This window comes from Garra rufa, chromosome 25, assembly GCF_049309525.1.
Source record: "Garra rufa chromosome 25, GarRuf1.0, whole genome shotgun sequence".
NCBI classification, from domain to species: domain Eukaryota; kingdom Metazoa; phylum Chordata; class Actinopteri; order Cypriniformes; family Cyprinidae; genus Garra; species Garra rufa.
In genome coordinates, this window is record NC_133385.1 from 2,627,421 (window position 1) to 2,649,750 (window position 22,330).

The following is a 22,330-nucleotide window of genomic DNA, read 5'->3' on the forward strand; positions in this document are numbered from 1 at the left end:
GAAATTAGAATTAAAACAATAGAAATGTAGAAGTTAGACAAAAAAGTTAAAATTAGAATAAGAACGTAGAAACTAGAAATAAAATAAAAAAACGTTTGAAAAATAAATTACATTAAAAATTTAATAAAATTAGAAACAAAAATAGACATATTTAAAATTAAAACAATAGAAATGTGTAATACAATTAGAATTAAATTGATAGAAATGTAGAAGTTTGAGTTAAAATAAGTATGTAGAAAAAAATGAGAAAAAAATTTACTTAAAACACATAAAATAATAATTAAAATAAAATTAGAAACAAAAATAGACATTAGAATTAAAATGGTAATTATTAAACAAAATTATTAATAAAATTACACAAGCAGATATAAAATGGTACAAATGTAGAAATTGGAATTAAAATGATAAGAATCTAGAAACTAGAAATAAAATAAAACATTAAAAAAATAAAAAAATACATTAGAAACAAATAGACATTATTAAAATTAAAATAATAGAAATGTAGAAATGTGTAACAATTAGAATTAAAGTGCTAGAAATGTAGAGGTTAGATAAAATTAGAAATTAGAATTAAAATAAGAATGTGCAAACTAGAAATAAAATTACAAAATAATGAATTTAAAAATAAATAAAAAATACATTTTAAAAGAGAAATAAAATTAGAAACAAAATAGTAATTAGAATTAAAATGATAGAAATGCAGAAATTAGAAAAAAATATATAAAATTTGAAATTAGAATTAAAATGATAATGTACAAGTTAGACAAAAAATATAAAATTAGAAATTTGAATTAAAATAAGAATGTAGAAACTAAACAAAATTATAAAACATGTTTTAAAAAAATTACATAAATTAAATTAGAAACAAAAATAGACAATTAAAATGATAATGTAGAAATTATTAATACAATTATAAAATGAAATTCGAAAATTATAAGTTAGAATTAAAATGATAAGAATCTAGAAACTAGAAATAAAATAATAAATTTCAAGTAATAAAGAAAAAGAATTACATAAAGAAATAAAACTAAAAAAGAAATTAGAATTAAAATAATGTAGAAATTAGAAAATACATTTAAAAAAAATAAAATTAGAAACAAAAATAGAAATTAGAATTAAAACAATAGGAATATAGAAATTAGAATATTATAAAATTAGAAATTGGAATTAAAATAAGAATGTAGAAACTGGAAATTAAATTAGAATAATACATTTTACAAAAGAAATAAAATTAGAAATAAGAGTTAAAATGACAGAAATTAGAAATAAAAATAGAAATTAGAATGAAAATGATAGGATAGTCCTAATGATGTGCTAATTGACTGATGTAGAGTTGAACTTGTGTAACCCAGAATATTTGTCTAATCACGTCCCGAACAGAAGGAGCCGAACCGAACTGACCTTCTTGGCCACCTCCATCTGCAGTTTGCTCTCCACCATCTCCAGCAGCGGATTCTTACAGCTGGAATAAAGCATGCGCTCGCGGATCCCACAGCTGTAGCCCGGCATGGAGTAAATAAACACTGAAACACAACACACACAGTGCTATCTTACTATCACATACATACTGTAGAGATTATATTCTTATTTGGAGTCTTTTAAGTTTCTTTTTTCATTCTGTATTTTTATAGTTAATGAATAAAAGTCAGTGAATAAAAACAATATAGATGCATTCAAATGACTAATAAAAATGTCAAAAACACAAATTAATTTTTTTAAACTTTAACCAAAAAATAAAATAGAAAAACATTATAAACATAAAAAATATTTATTCTATTTATATATTTTTTTGGTATTTTTAAATAGTTAATGAATAAACGTCAGTAAATAAAAACGATATAGATGCATTAAAATAGCTAATAAAATGTCAAAAACACTCAATTAAATTTCTAAAACAAAAAATATTAATAAATTATGAACATAAAAATATATTTTTTTTAATAAAAAATATTTTTTTTTATTAAATATATATATTTTTTTAATTATATTTTCTTAATTTCGTATAGGTAATGAATAAAAGTCAGTAACAAATGTCAAACACACAAAATTACATTTCTAAAACCTTAAATTAAAATAAAATAGAAAAAATATAAATAAATTACAAACTTAAAAATAGATTTTTTTTTTTATTTATTTTTTTTTAATTTTTTTTATAGTTAATGAAAAAAGTCAGTGAATATAACGATATAGATGCTAATTAAAATGGCTAATATAAATAGCAAAACACGAAATTAAAATTCTAAAACTTTAACCAAAATTAAAATAAAATATTATGAATAAATTATAAACCAAAATATTATAATATTCAATAATTAATGAATAAAAGTCAGTGAATAAAACCAAAATGTCAAAAACACAACATTTAAAATGATAAAATAAAAAAATAATTATAAATATATCATAAACAAAAATTTTAAAATGTATATTTATATATTTTGTGTTAATTTATTTTTATTTTAATATTTTTATTTTATAGTTAATGAATAAATATTAAAAACAAAAAATATTATAATATATTTTTGGGAATAAAAAATATTTTTTATATTTCTACATTTTGTGTTAATTTCTTTTTATTGAATTTTTTTTTATAGGCAATGAATACAAGTCAGTGAATAAAAATGATATTGATGCATTAAAATGACTAATAAAAATGTCAAAAACTAAAAAAATAAATAAACTTTAACTAAACTAAAATGAAAATGAAAAATTATAAAAAAAAATATTTTTTTTTATAAAAAAATTCTATTTAGATATGTTACGTGTTAATTTCAAGCAATAAAAACGCAGTTTTTGATGTTTTTAGTGTAGTTTCAGTGAGCTATACTGTAGATTAGCAGAAGGAAATGCTCCTCAAACAGGAGTAGTGTGTACCTGCAGACTCCAGGTAGTCTCCCTCGTGAGAGTGTTTGTAGCGGAAGAAGTGATAGCGCGCCGCGTCTTTGGGGATCCGCTTGGGCAGATCCTTGACCTCCGTGGGGTCCGTGTTCGACAACACGATCAGCTCCTTCTCAAAGTTGATGCTCTTTGGGAATAAAACAACAGATATCAAACATGCGTCTCTTTTGTGGATCGACTGCTAAACTGTGTGAAGTGTGTTTCTCTCACCAGCTGAACGTAGTTGAGCTTTTTGTCCTTGAACTGTTGTAACGCGGCTACGGCCTCTCCGTCCAGAGGAAACGCAACACCCTGAAGAGTCTGCTTAGTACTGTTCACGTTAATGTCTGTCTGAACCTGCAATTAATTCATCATATTCATTACATTTGATTAGTTCATGAATTCCCTGGATAATAACCAACACAAATACAACTAGAGAGTAACGTTTGTAGACAAACTTTAAGTTTGGCTTGAGAAAACCTAGTCTGTGGTTTGACATAGTTGTAAAAGCTTTACATTTAAAAGTTTGAAATGTTTCTAGCATGATTATCTATGTACTATCAAGTTACTAGCATAATTAGCAGGTTACTAGCATGATGCTAGCATGATTAGCTATTTACTATCAAGTTACTAGCATGTTGTTAGCATAATTAGCAAGTTACTAACATGATTAGCTATTTACTACCAAGTTACTAGCATAACTAGCAAGTTACTAGCACGATTGACATTGTTACTAACATGTTGCTAGCATTATTAGCTATTTACTAACATAATTAGCCGGTTACTAGCATGATTAGCTATTTACTATCAAGTTACTAACATAATTAGCCGGTTACTAGCATGATTAGCTATTTACTACCAATTTACTAACATAATTAGCCGGTTACTAGCATGATGCTAGCATGATTAGCTATTTATCGTCAAGTTACTAGCATGTTGCTAACATAATTAGCAAGTTAATAGCATGATTAGCTATTTACCACCAATTAACTAGCATAATTAGCAGGTTATTTTTCACTAAGTTACTAACATGTTGCTAGCATAATTAGTTAGTTATTAGCATATTGTTAGCATATTTAACAAGTTACTAGCATGATTGCATGTGATTAACCTGTTGCTAGCATTTTTCTAACATGATTAGCTAGTTACTAGCATGTTGCTTTCATGTTTCTAACATGATTAGCTGTTTATTACCAAGTTACTAGCATGTTGCTAACATAATTAGCAAGTTAATAGCATGATTAGCTATTTACCACCAATTAACTAGCATAATTAGCAGGTTACTAGCATGATGCTAGCATGATTAGCTATTTACTATCAAGTTACTAGCATGTTGTTAGCATAATTAGCAAGTTACTAACATGATTAGCTATTTACTATCAAGTTACTAACATGATTAGCTATTTACTACCAAGTTACTAGCATAATTAGCAAGTTACTAGCACGATTGACATTGTTACTAACATGTTGCTAGCATGATTAGCTATTTACTAACATAATTAGCCGGTTACTAGCATGATGCTAGCATGATTAGCTATTTACTATCAAGTTACTAACTTGTTAGCATAATTAACAAGTTACTAACATGATTAGCTATTTACTACCAAGTTACTAACATAATTAACAAGTTACTAGCATGATTAGCTATTTTTTTACTAAGTTACTAACATGTTGCTAGCATAATTAGTTAGTTATTAGCATATTGCTAACATATTTAGCAAGTTACTAGCATGATTGCATGTGATTAACCTGTTGCTAGCATTTTTCTAACATGATTAGCTAGTTACTAGCATGATTAGCTATTTATTACCAAGTTACTAACATGTTGCTAACACAATTAACGATTTATTAGCATGTTGCTAGCATAATTAACAAGTTACTAGCATGATTGGCATGTTATTAGCATGTTGCTAGCATGATTAACTAGTTACCAGCATGTTGCTAACCTGTTTCTAATACGATTAACATGTTATTAGCATGTAGTTAGCATGATTCGCATGTAGCTAGCCATGTTGCTAACATGGCTAGCTACTAACATGTTGTTAGCATGTTTCTAGCATGATTAACTAGTTACTACCAAGTTACTAGCATGTTGCTAGCATGATTAGCATGTTACTAGCTGAAAATAGCTGGTTTAAGCTTGGCTGGTCTTTTAACAGGTCTCCCAGTTTGACCAGCTAAAAATTGGCCTAAACCACTTTAAACGCATCCTGGGGGACCAGCTAAAGCAGCTGATCATCTTAGGCTGGTTTTATGTTGTTGTTGATGTTTCAGTAGAGAGTTGTTAGGCGTTGCTTTAGAAATAAACAGTTGAAATACACCATAAGACTCACTCTACAAATGTTTTCACCCCCTCAATGAAAGTCTATGGGATTTTTGGTGGATTTGATAGTCTGGTTTACGAAAACCATAAGGCGGATCAGTTAGATAACATATAGCAAACCGAGTCAGACCAGTCTGAAGGTCTAGGCAGAGTTTGGTGGTTGTAGCTTTAAAAGTCTAGGAGCAGATACACTTTCAAATGTAGCCTTCAGAAGAAGAAGAAGAAGCCCAACCTAATTGTGAAACTCCATCAGGACGATTCTCTTAAACTTCCTGTCATTGATTTATTTTCAGGCCTCATTGTGTTTCTCATGTGTTCAGTGCTGCCAGCTCTTATCTCTGACCTACAGATGCTGCTTTTTAAGGAAAATGAAACTTCTAGTTCCTGTTTGCACTGTCCTGCTCTCTGATTGGCTGCTTTTAGGGACGGTCTCACTGCATGTCCTTATATGGTCGTGAGTTTGGCACTGATGATTCCCACTTGAGATCGCATGATCTTATTCACAAACAACATGTTTAAAATACATTTTTAAAGGCCTTTATACATATTTCACTACAGGAATGATCAAAAACAAGACATTTTATAGTCAACAAGGTATTTATTTTGTTACAAAATATTTCTATTTAAAATGATTGCTATTTTAAATGACCCTTAATGGGTAATAATCCATGGTTTCCACCAAAATTCCAGTTGCTATGGTAACTATGACTATAAAAGTGAGATATTTTAAAAGTAAATGATACATTTAAAATGTTACAAAATTTCAAATAAATGCTTAAAAATTTGAAAGACTTATAAATATTTATCATGGAAATACCAGTAACTACTAGAAAAATAGATGAGACATTTTAATGTTACAAAAGATTTCTATTTCAAATAAATACTGTTTTAAAAGACCGTTATAAATGTTTACCATGGTTTCCACTAAAATATCACAATTACTGCAATAATTACTATAAAAATTAGACATTTTATAGCAAACAAGACATTTATTGTTTTACAATAGATTTCTATTTTGAATAAATACTATATAAAAAACAAACAAACTTTGGTTTCCACTAAAATACCACAATTACTACAAGAAAAAAAATATATTTTGTAGTAAATGAGACATTTTAATGTTAAAAAAAAGATTTCTATTCCAAATAAACACTGTTTTAAAAGACCGTTATTAATATTTATCATATAATTTGAATGTTTATATAAAACTAAATTTTTATTTAGGTTATTATTTGGTGATTATTAAATAAATGTGATTAATATATCGACTAATAAATAAACTATTGGCTCAAAATAGCAGAGCAAAAAAATTTTTTTTAAAGGGATTGTGTTTATACTGCAGTATGTGTTTGAACCAATGTGTGCATCTTGTCTGTCATTATGTTGATTATAGGAAGTGCATCTCTCTCAGATGAATGCAGGTAATGTGTGTTTGTACCTCACTGAGTTTAATCTGTCGTAGTTCCTCCTCAGCGGCTGTCAGCGGCAGAGGAGCTGATTGAGCCGTCACGTGTTTCTTATATCCGCTGAGAGAAACATCATCCTGCCACAGACGAACACATGTTACACCAGTACACAATCACTGTCTCATATAATCTTAAAACATTAGCTCACTAATTAGCTCATTCATCTATTTTTTTGTAAAGAAAAAAACTAGATTAAAAAGTTTGTCAAGGCAAACTTTGAAGTTGGCTTGAGAAAGCTGGACCAGAAAGTTTGAATACGTTTAAGAAAAAAAGTTGAAGACGTTTAAAGTACAATTTCAATCTGAACCGAAACCTTAATGTTTGATAGATATATAGATAGATAGCATGCTTCTAGCATGATTACCAAGTTGTTAGCATGTTTCTAGTATGATTAGCATGTTACTAGTTGCTAGCATGTTTCTAACATGATTAGTAAGTTGCTAGCATGATTCTAACATGATGACCGAGTTTCTAACATGATTAGTAAGTTGCTAGCATGATTCCAGCATGATAACTGAGTTTCTAACATGATTAGTAAGTTGCTAGCATGATTCCAGCATGATAACTGAGTTTCTAACATGATTACCAAGTTTCTAGCATGATTAGCAAGTTGTTAGCATGTTTCTAGTATGATTAGCATGTTACTAGTTGCTAGCATGTTTCTAACATGATTAGTAAGTTGCTAGCATGATTCTAACATGATGACCGAGTTTCTAACATGATTAACAAGTGGCTAGTGTATTTCTAACATGATTAGCACGTTGCTAGCTTGTTTCCAGCATGTTTCTAACATGATTAGTAAGTTGCTAGCATGATTCCAGCATGATAACTGAGTTTCTAACATGATTAACAAGTTGCTAGCATGTTTCTAACATGATTACCAAGTTTCTAGCATGATTAGCAAGTTGCTAACCTGTTTCTAACATGATTAGAATGTTAGCATGTGTCTAACATGATTAACAAGTGGCTAGTGTATTTCTAACATGATTAGCACGTTGCTAGCTTGTTTCCAGCATGTTTCTATCATGATTAGTAAGTTGCTAGCATGATTCTAACATGATAACTGAGTTTCTAACATGATTAACAAGTTGCTAGCATGTTTCCAACATGTTTCTAACATGATTAGTAAGTTGCTAGCATGATTCCAGCATGATAACTGAGTTTCTAACATGATTAACAAGTTGCTAGCATGTTTCTAACATGATTAGTAAGTTGCTAGCATGATTCTAACATGATTACCAAGTTTCTAGCATGATTAGCAAGTTGCTAACCTGTTTCTAACATGATTAGAATGTTAGCATGTGTCTAACATGATTAACAAGTGGCTAGTGTATTTCTAACATGATTAGCACGTTGCTAGCTTGTTTCCAGCATGTTTCTATCATGATTAGTAAGTTGCTAGCATGATTCTAACATGATAACTGAGTTTCTAACATGATTAACAAGTTGCTAGCATGTTTCCAACATGTTTCTAACATGATTAGTAAGTTGCTAGCATGATTCTAACATGATTACCAAGTTTCTAACATGATTAGCAAGTTGCTAACCTGTTTCTAACATGATTAGAATGTTAGCATGTGTCTTACATGATTAACAAGTGGCTAGTGTATTTTTAACATGATTAGCACGTTGCTAGCATGTTTCTATCATGATTAGTAAGTTGCTAGCATGATAAGCATGTTTGCTAACATGTTTTTAACATGATTAGCAAGTTGCTAGCATGTTTCTAGCATGATTAGCATGTTATTTACATCATTAGCATGACTGACAAGTTACTAGCAAGTTTCTAGCATGATTAGCAAGTTACTAGCATGATGCTAGTTGCTAGGCTAGGCTAGATTTGATCTAGATCTGGCAGTTTAAATTTGAATTTTGACAGTTGGAGTTTGAATAGTGTTGGTCATTTGAACAGTCCCTCAATGTAAGTCTATGGGATTATGATGATTTTTAATCTTCAATTTGATGAAAACTATGAGTTGGATCAGTCTGAAAAGATAGAGCACACTAAGTGAGATCAGTCTGAAGAGCTGGGCTGAGTTTGGAGTTTCTAGCTTGAAAGCTTTAAGAGGAGTAACGTTCAGAAATTTGTCTAAGAAGAATAATAATAAAGAGCTTACGTAGATCAGTAGTTTGGCTTTCTCAAGCCAATTTAGTAATATTTAACATTTTTTCTGTATTTTTGATCAAATAAATGCAGCCTCTGTGAGCAGAAGAGGTTTTTTTCCAAAAAAAATGTCTTCAGTTTGCATTGAATCTGCATTGAACACAACACACCTTTACGGTGCCGAACATCTCGTCTTTAATGTGTCCGAGGCCGAACTCCTTCTTGAGCGTGGCTCTGGTGGCGGCGTACAGCATTTTGTGCCGAACCTGTCAGAAAGAGCAACGACAGACTGTGAGCTTGACATCAAAACAGCTGGACTTAGACTATTATTAGTATATTAGACTATATTAGACTATACATGCTAAACATTTTACACTAACAGAAAGGATGATCATGTAAATATGTAGGACAGGTCTCAAAAAGAGTTAAAGAGCACTGACGAGTCTGAACACGTTTGAGAATGACAAGAATGTTCAGCAGAGAGTAAACCGCCTGAAGATCACTTTATATCCTCTAGATCTGTGTAAAAATCATCTACTAGTTTAAAAACTCACAGCTCTGATCAGAGTAACCTGTGAGTAAACACTAAGAGCTTCATTCATCTCCAGAAGTGGTTTAAGAAGCTCTGAAGACCCAGGTTTGTGATCTCAGGTGTGTGAGTCTTACAGGTGAGTGGTCAGGTGACCAGGCGATGAAGATCCACTCGTGTCCGAGGCTGTTGGTGGTGTCCAGGCGGAACAGGATGTAGCAGGGCAGCTCTTTATCCAGCACAGGAAGTAGAAGAGCGTCGTAGTCTTCCTCCCAGCTGCGAGCGGCCGCTTTGGTGAGACCTAAAACCAGCTCCTCTGAAAACCACATCCACACCAGTCACTCACTAAACTAGACTTCACAAAACCAGATCAACTAGTTCTACTCAAGAGCTTTAACTTTAAACTTTAAAAAAGCCCAGATCTACAGACTGATCCGAAGATAGTTGTTAATAATGCTAACAACATGCTAGTAACTTAGTAATCATGCTAGAAACATGCTAGCAACTTGCGTATCATGTTAACGACATGGTAGCAATTTGGTAATCATGCTAGAAATGTTAGCAATGTGCTTATCATGCTAGAAACATGCTAACAACATGTTTATAATGCTAACAACATGCTAGTAACTTAGTAACCATGCTAGAAACATGCTAGAAACTGGCTAAACATGTTAATAACAGGCAAACAACTTGCTAATCATGCTAGAATTATGCTAGCAACTTGTTAATCATGCTATAAACATGCTAGCAACATGCTAATCATGCCAGAAACATGCTAACAACTTGGTAATTGTGTTAGAAAAATGCTAGCAACATGCTAATCATGCTTGAAAATGCTAACAAGTCGGTAATCATGGTGAAAACATGCTAGCAACAGTCTAATCATACTAGAAACATGCTGGCAACTTGGTAATTATGTTAGAATAAAGCTAGCAACTTACCAATCATGCTAGAAACATGCTAGCAACTGGTTAAACATGTTAATAACAGGCAAACAACTTGCTAATCATGCTAGAATTATGCTAGCAACTTGTTAATCATGCTATAAACATGCTAGCAACATGCTAATCATGCCATAAACATGCTAACAACTTGGTAATTGTGTTATAAAAATGCTAGCAACATGCTAATCATACTTGAAAATGCTAACAAGTCGGTAATCATGGTGAAAACATGCTAGCAACAGTCTAATCATACTAGAAACATGCTGGCAACTTGGTAATTATGTTAGAATAAAGCTAGCAACTTACTTATGCTAGAATTATGCTAACAACATGCTAGTAACTTGCCAATCATGTTAACAACATACTAGCAACATGCTATCTATCCATCCATCTATCCATCTATCTATCTTCAAACCTTATCTATCTATCTATCTATCTATCAAATCTTAAAGGTCCCATATTGTACACATTTCTGGAGTTTTATTTTAGTTGTTGATGTCCTTAAGAATATATATTTGCGGTATAAGTGCCAAAATCCATCTCAATATATTTTTACAGCTCCTTTTTTAGGAGTTCTGTCAAGAACAGGTCGATTTTGGCCCATCTAATTAATATTCATGAGCCTCTCTTCTTATTGGCCTGTTGTTTTCTGAGTGACGCACAGCCAGGCCAATCACAAGTAACTACGGTCATGTATGCTGTAGCCTGCTGTGGATTGCTGATACTCAACAGGATATTTCAGAATGATCATTAATGTTTTTTTTCTTTTTCAAACACCGAATGCAGTAAGCTACATAACTGTTGCTTCAGTAAAGCCCCTTTCACAATGCGCGCTGATTCTGGAAAATTATGGGAACGAGCGCTGTGTGAACAAAAGCCAGAGCCATAAAGGCAGTGTTGTAGTGATGATGCACGTTATCATGCGACTCTTCACGACGGAAAAACTACGTGCAAAGTGGAATGAAGCCGCAATCGGGCAGCTCCTCACTATCAGCGCTGAAAATCAGGTTAGTTTCAGTTTAGTGAAACGTACGCGTCGCATTACATCTCACATCCAAACGTCACATGTCTTTATGGGTTGTGTGTAAAGCACGCACAGATTCCGGAAAACAACTGTGAATGAACCAAATCAAACAACTCCGGAACAAATCATGGGACACATTATCCGTGTATTTACCGGAATCGCTGTGTGAAAGAGACTGAAGTTGACTGCCGCTGGTCTCTTATATTCACGTTGTTCTGAAGCCTGTGCAATGATGTAGTTTCGACATCTATCGACTGAACAGGGTTTTCTAGATTAGTTTTCGTGTTGTTGTTGCTTAGTAATGTTATGGACACGATATTGTCTGGGTTTGACAAAAGGAGGGTGGGATGGTGGTTGGTGACTGAAGGCGGTGACTGAGTAGATCGGACGTCACATTTTTACGGAAGTCACAGCGGCTCATGAAAATGAACAGCTACTTTAAGCAGGCTGTGTGCAGTTTACTGTGGATTGACTGTGTTGAAACTTTTATGTGATCCTGGACCACAAAACCAGTCATAAGGTTAAATTTTACAAAACTGAGATGTGTGCATCATATGAAAGCTCAATAAATAAGCTTTCTGTTGATGTATGGTTTGTTCGGATAGGACAATATTTGGCCGAGATACATCTATTTGAAAATCTGGAATCTGAGGATGCAAAAAATCTAAATATTGAGAAAATCACCTTTAAAGTTGTCCAAATTAAGTTCTTAACAATGCATATTACTAATCAAAAATTACATTTTGATATTTTTACAGTAGGAATTTTACAAAAAATCTTAATGAAACATGTTCTTTATTTAATTTCCTAATGATTTTTGGCATAAAAGAAAAATCAATAATTTTGACCCATACAATGTATTTTTGGCTATTGCTACAAATATACCCCAGCGACTTAAGACTGGTTTTGTGCTCCAGGGTCACATATGGTAGTTACATAGCCCCTAGACCTCAGTTATCATGAAAAAAGCCAGGAAATTTCGATTTTAACAATATGGGACCTTTAAGTTTTTAAAACTACTTTAAACTTCAAAATATTTCAGACTGAAAACCCTCAAACTTAAAACTTTTAAAACTGGGAAATCTCTTAAAACTTTTCAAACTTTCTGCTCCAGCTTCACAGTTTGTCTTGAGAAACATTTTGATCTAGTTGTGTGTGTACTATTTTCTTTCTTCGTGAACATCTGATTAGCTTTGTTTGTAACTGATATTGTGTGTGTTTCGTACCATTTTCGATCACGATCTTCAGGAGTCTGTATTGTCCGTTCCTGGCGTTGCCGAAAACATCCTTCACCTCGTCAGCAGCTAGAAAACGAACAAACAAAAGTGTGAACTACAAGCCACTGCTCAGAAACACATACGGCAGGAATAACAGCAGAAGAGATTGATTGTAATCCACAGAGACTGACTCCTGACTGTGTTTCTGATGATATACACACACAATATCACAGGAAATGCTCAGCACGTCTTCTGAAACTCATCACTTAGAGATCTATTATTATTCTGTGACTTTAGCAACGGTGACACAAAGGGAAATGATTCATTAAGACAAATCAGTATCCGTTTAACTTTACAACATAGTGACATTTCATTTATTAGTCAGAAACAGAGAAAAAGGGAAGTTAACATTATTACCTAAATATCTATTTGGTATAAACTGCATACAATAATGGCAATTATGTAATCAGTGTTATTTTGATGTATTTCAGATACTAATAATTTTTTATTAACACAAAATACGTTTTTATTTTCATATTTAGTTTTTATTTGAATTTGACTTAAAGTTTTAAGAATTCTGTTGTGCATTTTTGTCATTTCTAATACATACATATATTTATATATAAAATAAACAAATATGTCCAGCTGTATTTATTTATTAATACGTAAAAAAAAATTCTATTAATATTTTATTCATATCAAGTTAAACTAAATTAAAATGATAAATGTTAAATGTTAATTAATTGCAATAAATGTTAGTTAATTTCAGTTTACTAATATATATATATATATATATATATATATAGTTTTATTTCTTCTTTCTTTCTTTATTATTTATTAATTAACATTTATTTATTGCAATAAATGTTAATTAATTTCAGTTTACATTTATTTTAAGTAACAAATCAAAATTTTAATATTTTTTTTATATTTTTAATTTTCATTATAATTTTAAGTTTTAGGAATTTTGTTGTGCATTTGTGTAATTTTTTTAATAAATAAATAGGAATATATATCAACAAATATGTCTATATAGTTTTTTATTTCTGCTTTATTATTTATTTATAAAAACAATATCTATTCATATTTTTTAATCAAGTTCAACAAAATTAAGTGTTGGTTAATTAATGTCAATTTACATATTTTAAGAAACAAATAAAAATTATTATTATTTTTATATTTTCCATTTTGCTTAAAAATTTAGTTTAGCAATTTTGCTGTGCATTTGTCATTTACAATAAATAAATAGAAAAATATAAATATTTAGAGAGAGAGAGCGATGTCTATATATATTCCTATCTAATAAATATGACTATAAAGATTTTATTTCAGCTTTTTTATTTATTTTTTACATCACGTTCAAACTGAATTAAAATGATAAATGTTGGTTAATTCATTAAAAATTTTATATTCGCCTTTTCATTTATATATTTAATATTTTTGCATTTCAGTTCACATACATTTTATTTAAAGTACCAGTTTTTAAATATATTTTAGTTAACTATTATAACCCTAAATGAAATTAGTTTAATAGCACATCTGAAAGACATTGCCTGTGGGCAGGTTTATCAAAACGCAATACATGATGCACACAATTCATTTCACATGTGCCTGCTTTCAGTTCTATTACTATTTCAGTTACTATTACATCCATGTTCAGACACTGTATGGTTTAGTACAAGTACAGACATGCATTACAACTCATGCACAGACTGCTTCAATCTGATTCAATGTAAGTCAATGCATGTTTAGTTTGTTCCTGTGCATTTAATAACTGAGCCAACAAACCATGCATTACTTTATCCCACTCAGAAAGATGATATTTCATGCTGTAGGTGTAAAGTCAGTCTATATTCTATCATAAGCATGAAGGAATGAGAGATATGAGAGTATTATGGGATGCTCGTGGATCGCGAGCGGCGCGCGCTGAAGGCGTTGCCCCCCGCGCTCGTGATTGTGAAGCGGATCACTGAAACACAACTCTGACATCCCAAAAACACTAATGCGATCACTTGTGAAGATGATTATAATCATAAACCGCAGATCTGAGTGAAATCACAGCTGACAGACGCGCCTGATTTACATCTTCATTGATTTTCTAACTGAATCTCGGCGCTCGCGTGAGTTTAGCGTCGCTCTGTTATTCTTATCGAACAGACACTGAGATATAAATCGTGAGAATATTTCGCTCTTACCCTGAATACCCGTCTGGTGAGACATTATTTCTCTCGGTGGATGATGTTTGGAGACTCTCGATCCCGGAAGAAGGAAGCGGAGCGGCCGCGGCGTCACGTGCCTCCGACGCGTCAACAACCCTCCCTCCCTCCGCGCTGCGCATGCGCGGACTTCAAACTACTTCATATAAAATCTTTATTCTCGATCTATATTACATTTTTAATGTAAAATCTTTATATCTTGTACCTCTATGTGTGTATATAAGTTAAGTATTTATTTTTGTTCTATCTTTATTATTTTTACAATTTTCCGATTTTCATTTGCAATGCGTATTGTTTCTTTAAGCAGTGTTTTATCGGTTTATAATATTTAAATTCTTGTTTTGTTTTTTAATAAGAAGAATTCCCAGGGTTGAAGTAAAATAATGTGTTAATGCTGGAAAATTAATTATTATGAAGCAAATTTAGTTTTAGCTGTTAAGTAGCTCTATAAAGACAGAATAATAATAATAATAATACATAACAAAAAAAATAAAACTTAATTAAAAAGTATATATAAAGATGAATACATACAACATTTTTTAATTCTAATATAAAATATAAAAATTATTCTAAATATTAACAAAATCTATAATAGTGTATAAGTTATACGAAATAACACCGTAGATCATTTATAATATCATATTTAAAATCAAAAGAAAAAAAAGTGATTAAAATGCTTATGATCCTAAAAAAAATAGACTTTGTTTTTCATTATACACTAGATAACTATTTTATTTTATTATCACTATAGTATTATTTACACTACAACAACAAGAATTTATATTATATAAAATAATAAATAAATAACAATAACCTTGATTGGTAATAGTATTAATATGCCTAAATTAAATAAATACATACTTTATATACGTACTATAGTTTTTTGGGGTTTTTTTTGGTAATACAAATTTAATTTACATTATATTATGTGGGGTTTTTTTTATTTTTATGGAAGCCCGTTTCCGCCAGGTCAGAAAAAAAATCCATGCCTTAAAAAGTCAAAATTATGACATACTTAAATCGTAATTACAAGATAAAAAGTCGAAATGATGACTTTAAAAGTCATAATTATGAGATAAAAAGTCATAATTACGAGATAATAAATCGAAATTATGGGCGAATTCCAAACGGCTATTTTGCGCCCTTCAAGGGCACTTCTAGAAGGGAACGCCATTTGTAGGGACGTTCCAAACGAAAGTGAGCAACTTAATCCCTTCACGAAGGGCCCTTCCAGAAGGCCGTTAGCGAAGGGAACATTCCATTGCTGCGTCCCAATTCGCATACTATCCGTCCTAAATAGTATTCGAAAATAGAATTAGTATGTCCCAAATCGTAGTATGTTCAAAAAAGTATTCCAAAGATTCCCGGATGGTCTACTACTTCACTTCAGAATCCGAAGTGCGGATCAATGCACACTCTAACGGCTAATATTGCCCACAACACATTGCGCGGTGAACGAGGATTCGATCAGAACTACAAACACGCATAAAAAGTGTTAAAAAACTACAAAAATGAAGGATATGTGCGAACAACGGACAGGTAGAGAAAGGGGTTTGAGTGATAAATAATCATTGTGTAACCTGATAAAAAATATATATTTTAAATGTTATCCTCGTTATATTTCATGTGCAGCAACATTATGAACTTTTTTAATGATAGGTTTGGTCATTAACCTTTAAATGCATAATTATGCAAACACGAGCAGAGTTCTCGGCATGAAAGACTCCTGAAAGAACGTGCCTCTCAGGAAATTAAATTAAACGAAATGTAGATAATGTTAACTGTGATGATTGACAGGGCAGTTTAAACAGTGACAGGATTCAGGTAACCAAGCAACAGAGCGTCCGTTAAAGAAGCAGTTATGATGAAGTAGTATGTCCCAAAGCTCGCCTACTATTCTGCTACATACTCAAAAGTATGTACTAGTGATGGGTCGTTCTTGAACGATTCGTTCATTTTGAACGAATCTTTATGTGACTCGAGAAGAACGAGTCGTCTCGGGGAGTGATTCGTTCAGTCGCGCATGCGCAATTGCGCAACTATGAACGAAGGACTCAAACCCGAAGACTCGAGAGATGAACTAATCAATTCTGTTTCCGGCTCCAGCAGCATAGGTTAAGCGTATGGGGCTGTCACGTGATGAACGAACGACTCGGACCCGAAGACTCGAGAGATGAACTAATCAATTCTCTTTCCGGCTCAGACAGCGTTAGTTAAGCTTATATGGGGTTGTCACGTAATGAACGAACGACTCGAACCTGGATAGATAGAAGTGAGGGAGCTAATCATGAAGACCCAGGTAAACAATGCATCAATTTTTTGTTTCTAATAGCTTATAGTTTTGTCTTGTTTGTAGTGTGATCAACGTTATATAATATGAGCATACATGTGTTATGGAAGTAAAACGTAGCTTTTTAATTATATTTTGGCAAAATGAACGAAATGAACGAAATGACTCGAAAAAAGATTCGTTCATTTTGCTGAACGAGACTCAAAGATCCGAGTCGGTAAAATGATCCGAACTTCCCATCACTAGTATGTACTTTTTCTTCACAAAAAGAGTACATACTTTTAGGGCGTAGTATAAGTAGGCGAATTGGGACGCAGCACATGGTCACTTCACGGAAGTGATTTCCGTTAGTGATCACGTTTGCGCAGCGTTGTCAAGGTAACATTTCGTCAGTCATTCCCTTCGCCAAGGGAGTTCCAAACGGTTAAAAGAGACAGAAATGCCCTACTCCCTTAAAAGAACTCACTTCAAAGGGATCTGCCCTTCGGAGGGAGTAGGGCGTAGGGATGCGCACTTCCATTTGGAATTTGCCCTATGACTTAAACACATTGATCACATGACCACTTGACGCCTTCCGTTTTGAATCAGATGATTCGCCATATGCCTTTGAAGTTCCGTGTCCAGGAACTTATTATTATTATTATTATTATTATTATTATTATTATTATTATAACTTATTATTATTAAATATATATATATATATATATATATATATATATATATATATATATATATATGGTTTGTGGAAAATAAAGTATCTAATGTTTTAAAGTACAAATTAATGTGAAAGCAAAATATCTAAGATTGTGTTGAAATTAAAAATGAATGCATTTTGAAAATATTTCAATTCTAATCAATTATTTAAAAATACTGAGCAAATTAAGCTAGTTTAATCCTGTCACGTCTGTGTCCAATTAAAGGCCCAGTGATTCAATAACTCACTCAAAAACATAAGACATTCATTTGTCACCACCTACTGGCATAAAAATGTAATCAGCAGAAACTGTCAATAATGAGTGAATTAATTAGAGCAAATCTCTTTAATGAACAAATTCAAAATAAATCCGTTTTAAAACGTTTAACGTGTTTTAGTGGAAAGGAGAGTGATAATAAAAAACACATACAGTATTCAGATTATTTAATATGAACTAAGTGTACAGGCAAGCGGGTGAACCTGGAATATGAACGCAACGCCTGAAATTAATATATTATATATTAATTTTATATATATATATATTTTTTTAATTTAAATTATTTTAATATATACAATTTAATATTTTATTTTATTTTTAAAATATAAAATTATAATTATGATAAAAATATAATACAAAAAATATATAAAAAAAAAACAAAATATTTTTATAATGTAATTAAATATTAAATTGTGTGTATATATATATTTATTTATATTTAAATTATTTTAATATATACAATTTAATATTTAATTATATTGTAAAAATATAAAATTAGATTATGATAAAAATATAATTATACCAAGTGAATAGCTATTATAAAAAATAAAATATTGTTTAAAATAATTAAATATTAAATTGTGTGTATATATATATATATATATATTTATTTATATTTTAATTATTTTAATATATACAATTTAATATTTAATTATATTTTAAAAATATAAAATTCTAATTATAATAACAATATAATAAAAATATATAATCATATTAAAAATAATAATTATAAATAAATAAATAAAATAAACTTAATAAAAAATATTAATCCAAACAAAAGCCCTCTATTTTTGGCAATTTTGGAGACTTCAGGTTTGTCAGACCTTATTTGATTTGCAGAGAGAGAGAGAGGGAGAGAGAGAGAGAGAGAGAGAGAGAGAGAGAGAGAGAGAGAGAGATGATAGAGTAGAGCTACAGAGAGAGGGAGAGTAAGAGAGAGAGAGAGGGATACAGGTCTGTCTCCATGTTGGTCTGTGTGTGTTTTGTTTCTGGAATCGAATGCGGCGCGCGGACGCGTGAAATCAGACGCGTTGAATGAGCGACGCGCGGCAGATCATCTTTGATGGAGGAACGCAAACACTGACGCAACGATGGCCTCCGAATCTTTCCACGACTGTCTCCGTAAGACGCTTCACCTCTGTTATCAGTGTGTGTGTGTGTGTGTGTGTGTGTGTGTGTGTGTGTGTGTGTGTGTGTGTGTGTGTTCTAATTGTTAGTTTTATTGTATTTGTTTTAAAATGAATGAAAATGAGAAATATTGCCTTGACCAATTTACTTCAAATGAAATACATTTTAAAAAAAATTAAAGTTTTGATGATCTTAAAAAAAGAAAATAAGTTTTAGTCATTTTGTTATGTGTTATGTGCTATATAATTTTGATTATTTATTTATTTTTTGTAATAAATGTAAAACATTTTCTTATTGTTGGTATTATTTTATTATTTTAAATGAAAATGAGAAATATTGCCTTGGCCACTTGTTAAAATAAATCGCAAATGGCGGATGGCGAAGTATGATTCCGGACCGCAAGATGCGTCCATGCGGACCGTGAAAGCTTTTGACATAATAATAAAAAAAAAAATGCCAAACGCTATTTCTAATAAATACATTTATATCAAGCACACTAGGGTCCGCGTTTGGGTGCAATCTTCCGTGCAGTGAGGAGAGAAAAGATCGGCAGGCAGATGTAGCTTTCAGTGAGTGAAAAACGTTGATGGGAAATGCATTATTTTGGGGTTACGTCGCAAAATATTGTAAATATATCTTTTTATACTGTATTTTTATACATATTTATATTTTAAACCACGACGGTGAGCCAATGGATATCACACAAGCAATGTGAAAATTGCATATGTTAAAGTGAAAGTAAAAACAGCGCATTCAGCATCTAATGTGCACATTCTCTAAGAGACAATGATAGACGAATATACTTCATATGCTGATATTAATTTACTTCCCTAATATTTCTCTTGTGCAAAATAAAAAGAAACGTATTTTGTGTAGGCTAAGGGTTTTTGAAAGTCGGTTCTTGAAATAAAGCTCTTCATTTTTATTGATGACTGTAGTCAGGGACCTGCACAGACATTTTGAGGGGCAGGGGCTCAAGTGAAATAAAGGGCACTTCTCATAATTACGTTTTTTTTTTCCTTTTTCTTTTTTTTTTAACAAAAAAGTATATATATTAACGCAACACTGACTTCCTTATAAAAAAAATAATTTAAAAAGTTAATTTTATTTTCCTCAAACTCATGCAATTGTTTAATTTTCAAAAGATGTCTACAAAATAATCAGTTCACACAGAAACCATGGTCTCCTTAGTATTCACTGGGTTTATAGAGCAGCAAAGGAAACCATTCCACAATGTGCATGTTTTGAAAACATTTTCTATGCTACTAGAAAAATTCAATAAAAGCCAATGTCATGTATGTATTTGTGGTTGTATGGAATACTATTTTATAAAGGTTTAGAGGAAATAAAAAAAAGTTAAATTACTCATAAATAAAAAGTTAATTTATAAATATTGTTATTTTTAATGTTAACTTATTTCTACTCAGTTTTATTGATTAATGTAGCAGATGCAGTTACTCAGATTTACTACATTTTTTAGAGTGTACTGTATCAATCCTCCATCTGTTTGCATCTGTAGATTTCTTTTAAATTCACCAATTTATGCTATGATATATGCTTATTACTAACTTATTTTATTACATGATGGCTTGGTTGAATTCCAATGTAGAATGCGGTCTGTTATTTCTTGATAAAAGACCGCTGTGCGGAGTATGTTGCGTTCACACCGGACGCGAATGAAGCGGCAAGCGCGAGTGATTTACATGTTAATTCAATGCAAAGACGCGAATAGCCATTCTGCGGCGCGAAACGCGCGAATGCGGCGGCGCGAAACTCGCGAATAGCGCGAATGAAGCGGCGCTTCAGAACTATTCTTCAATAAATATATTTGTTTGACAGGGAAGCTGTGCGCAAACAGGAATATATATTATTTTTCAAAAAAAAAAAAAAAAAAAAAAAAAAAAAAAAGCACCCCAGAAAAAAGGGCACTTTCTCTCCAGGAATATAAAGGGCAGGTGCTCAAGCCCCCTTTGATGTCTATGTGTGCACGTGCCTGACTGTAGTGTTATTAGGGGTTAAGAAAGACTTAATTATTTCCGGTGGTCTTAAATGTGGGGACTAAAAGGCAATAATTGCGATGAAACTTTTATAAGGCTATCCATTGAATAAATATGAGCGCTGCGCGTTTCAAAGTCAGCTGCGGAGCTTGTTTTGTGTATCATTCTGATAGCGCCTCCTGCTGGAAGACAATGATCTGACATTTTTAATCAGCTCGTGTCTACTGTTGTCAAAAAGACCAATGAAAACAAATTAGTCCATGGTTTTAAGCACCAAACACGTAGAGTTGTAAATGTTATCTGATGGATCGACAAGATCATGTGTTATACAAATTTAAACAATTAAGGCAATAAAATATATGTTAATTAATATAATACTTGATTGACAATAATTGTTTAAGTAAGGGATAATCAACGGTTTGCCGTGCGTTAAAGGATTTTAAATGCACGACGTGGAGGCTAATAACCGCCCGACGCGAAGCGGAGGGTGGTTGCCTCCGCGAAGTGCATTTAAAATCCTTTAACGCACGGCAAGCCGTTGATTATCCCGCTTATTCCATGGTTATAGACAAATTAAAACTAGGATTGATATTTGCAGCGCAAAATTTGACTGAATGGATAAAAAAGACGGTTATTTTCGTCAGTTATGACAGGCAGCTCTAGCATTCTGGCCGCTTCAAATCAGACACAGAGATTAAATAGTCCGGTAAAATCACATTTATTTGAATGAAAAATAGCATTTGTTTCAGTAGATTATCGATCGACCAAGAGAGAGTGTGAAGGCAAGAGAGATGACAGTTGTGTGTGTGGGTAACGTTACCTGCCTGCATTGCTGTGCGTCTCTCTCTACAAACAACAATTCATTCAAAAACAGCAGCTTTACCACCCTGTTGCTGAGGAATATAATGTAGCGATCTAGTATCTAGGATATTTTAATAAGGATCGCAGGCAAACGCTGACAAGAAGTTTATGTATGTGCGCAGCACAATGCGATCTCTCTCTCTCTCTCTCTCTCTCTCTCTCTCTCTCTCTCTCTCTCTCTCTCTGTGCTTTTGCGTGCATCAATTAAAGCAGCGCATTAATATAGAATGGTGATTAAACTGACTTGGAACTACCTGTGCATTAAACGGTTTTACTGCACACCTGCCAGCCAATCAGAATCCAGTATCCAGACATTCCATGGAATAAATTAATATAAGAATTGATACTTTTTACTCTTGAAGGCTGGAATGTGAATTTTATAATTT

At 31.8% G+C, this 22,330-nt stretch overlaps 3 protein-coding genes across 4 annotated transcripts in view; 2 read left to right on the forward strand and 1 right to left on the reverse strand.

The window, feature by feature from the left end:
- The window catches only part of LOC141301093 (interleukin-1 receptor-associated kinase 4-like), a 22,743-nt gene extending 21,224 nt beyond the window's left edge, over window positions 1–1,519 (forward strand). The window contains exon 11 of one of the 2 annotated variants that reach the window (XM_073831346.1): window positions 1,384–1,519. The gene's annotated coding sequence lies outside the window, so the exon portion shown is untranslated. Of the gene's footprint in view, window positions 1–1,380 lie in introns of both variants that reach the window. The other variant, XM_073831345.1, reaches the window with a different exon arrangement.
- LOC141301094 (twinfilin-1-like) overlaps window positions 1–14,771 on the reverse strand; it is a 16,348-nt gene extending 1,577 nt beyond the window's left edge. Inside the window, exons 1-8 of the mRNA XM_073831347.1 lie at window positions 14,677–14,771; window positions 12,491–12,568; window positions 9,434–9,612; window positions 8,938–9,033; window positions 6,636–6,740; window positions 3,106–3,231; window positions 2,872–3,022; window positions 1,402–1,523 (exon numbers count right to left, since the gene is read on the reverse strand). Coding sequence (XP_073687448.1) covers window positions 1,402–1,523; window positions 2,872–3,022; window positions 3,106–3,231; window positions 6,636–6,740; window positions 8,938–9,033; window positions 9,434–9,612; window positions 12,491–12,568; window positions 14,677–14,701 — 882 coding nt within the window. The 5' untranslated portion in view covers window positions 14,702–14,771. The remainder of the gene's footprint in view (window positions 1–1,401; window positions 1,524–2,871; window positions 3,023–3,105; window positions 3,232–6,635; window positions 6,741–8,937; window positions 9,034–9,433; window positions 9,613–12,490; window positions 12,569–14,676) is intronic.
- A 4,101-nt stretch (window positions 14,772–18,872) lies between these two features.
- LOC141301016 (transmembrane protein 117-like) overlaps window positions 18,873–22,330 on the forward strand; it is a 160,224-nt gene continuing 156,766 nt past the window's right edge. Inside the window, exon 1 of the mRNA XM_073831271.1 lies at window positions 18,873–19,080. Within this exon, the coding sequence (XP_073687372.1) occupies window positions 19,050–19,080 (31 nt within the window). The 5' untranslated portion in view covers window positions 18,873–19,049. The remainder of the gene's footprint in view (window positions 19,081–22,330) is intronic.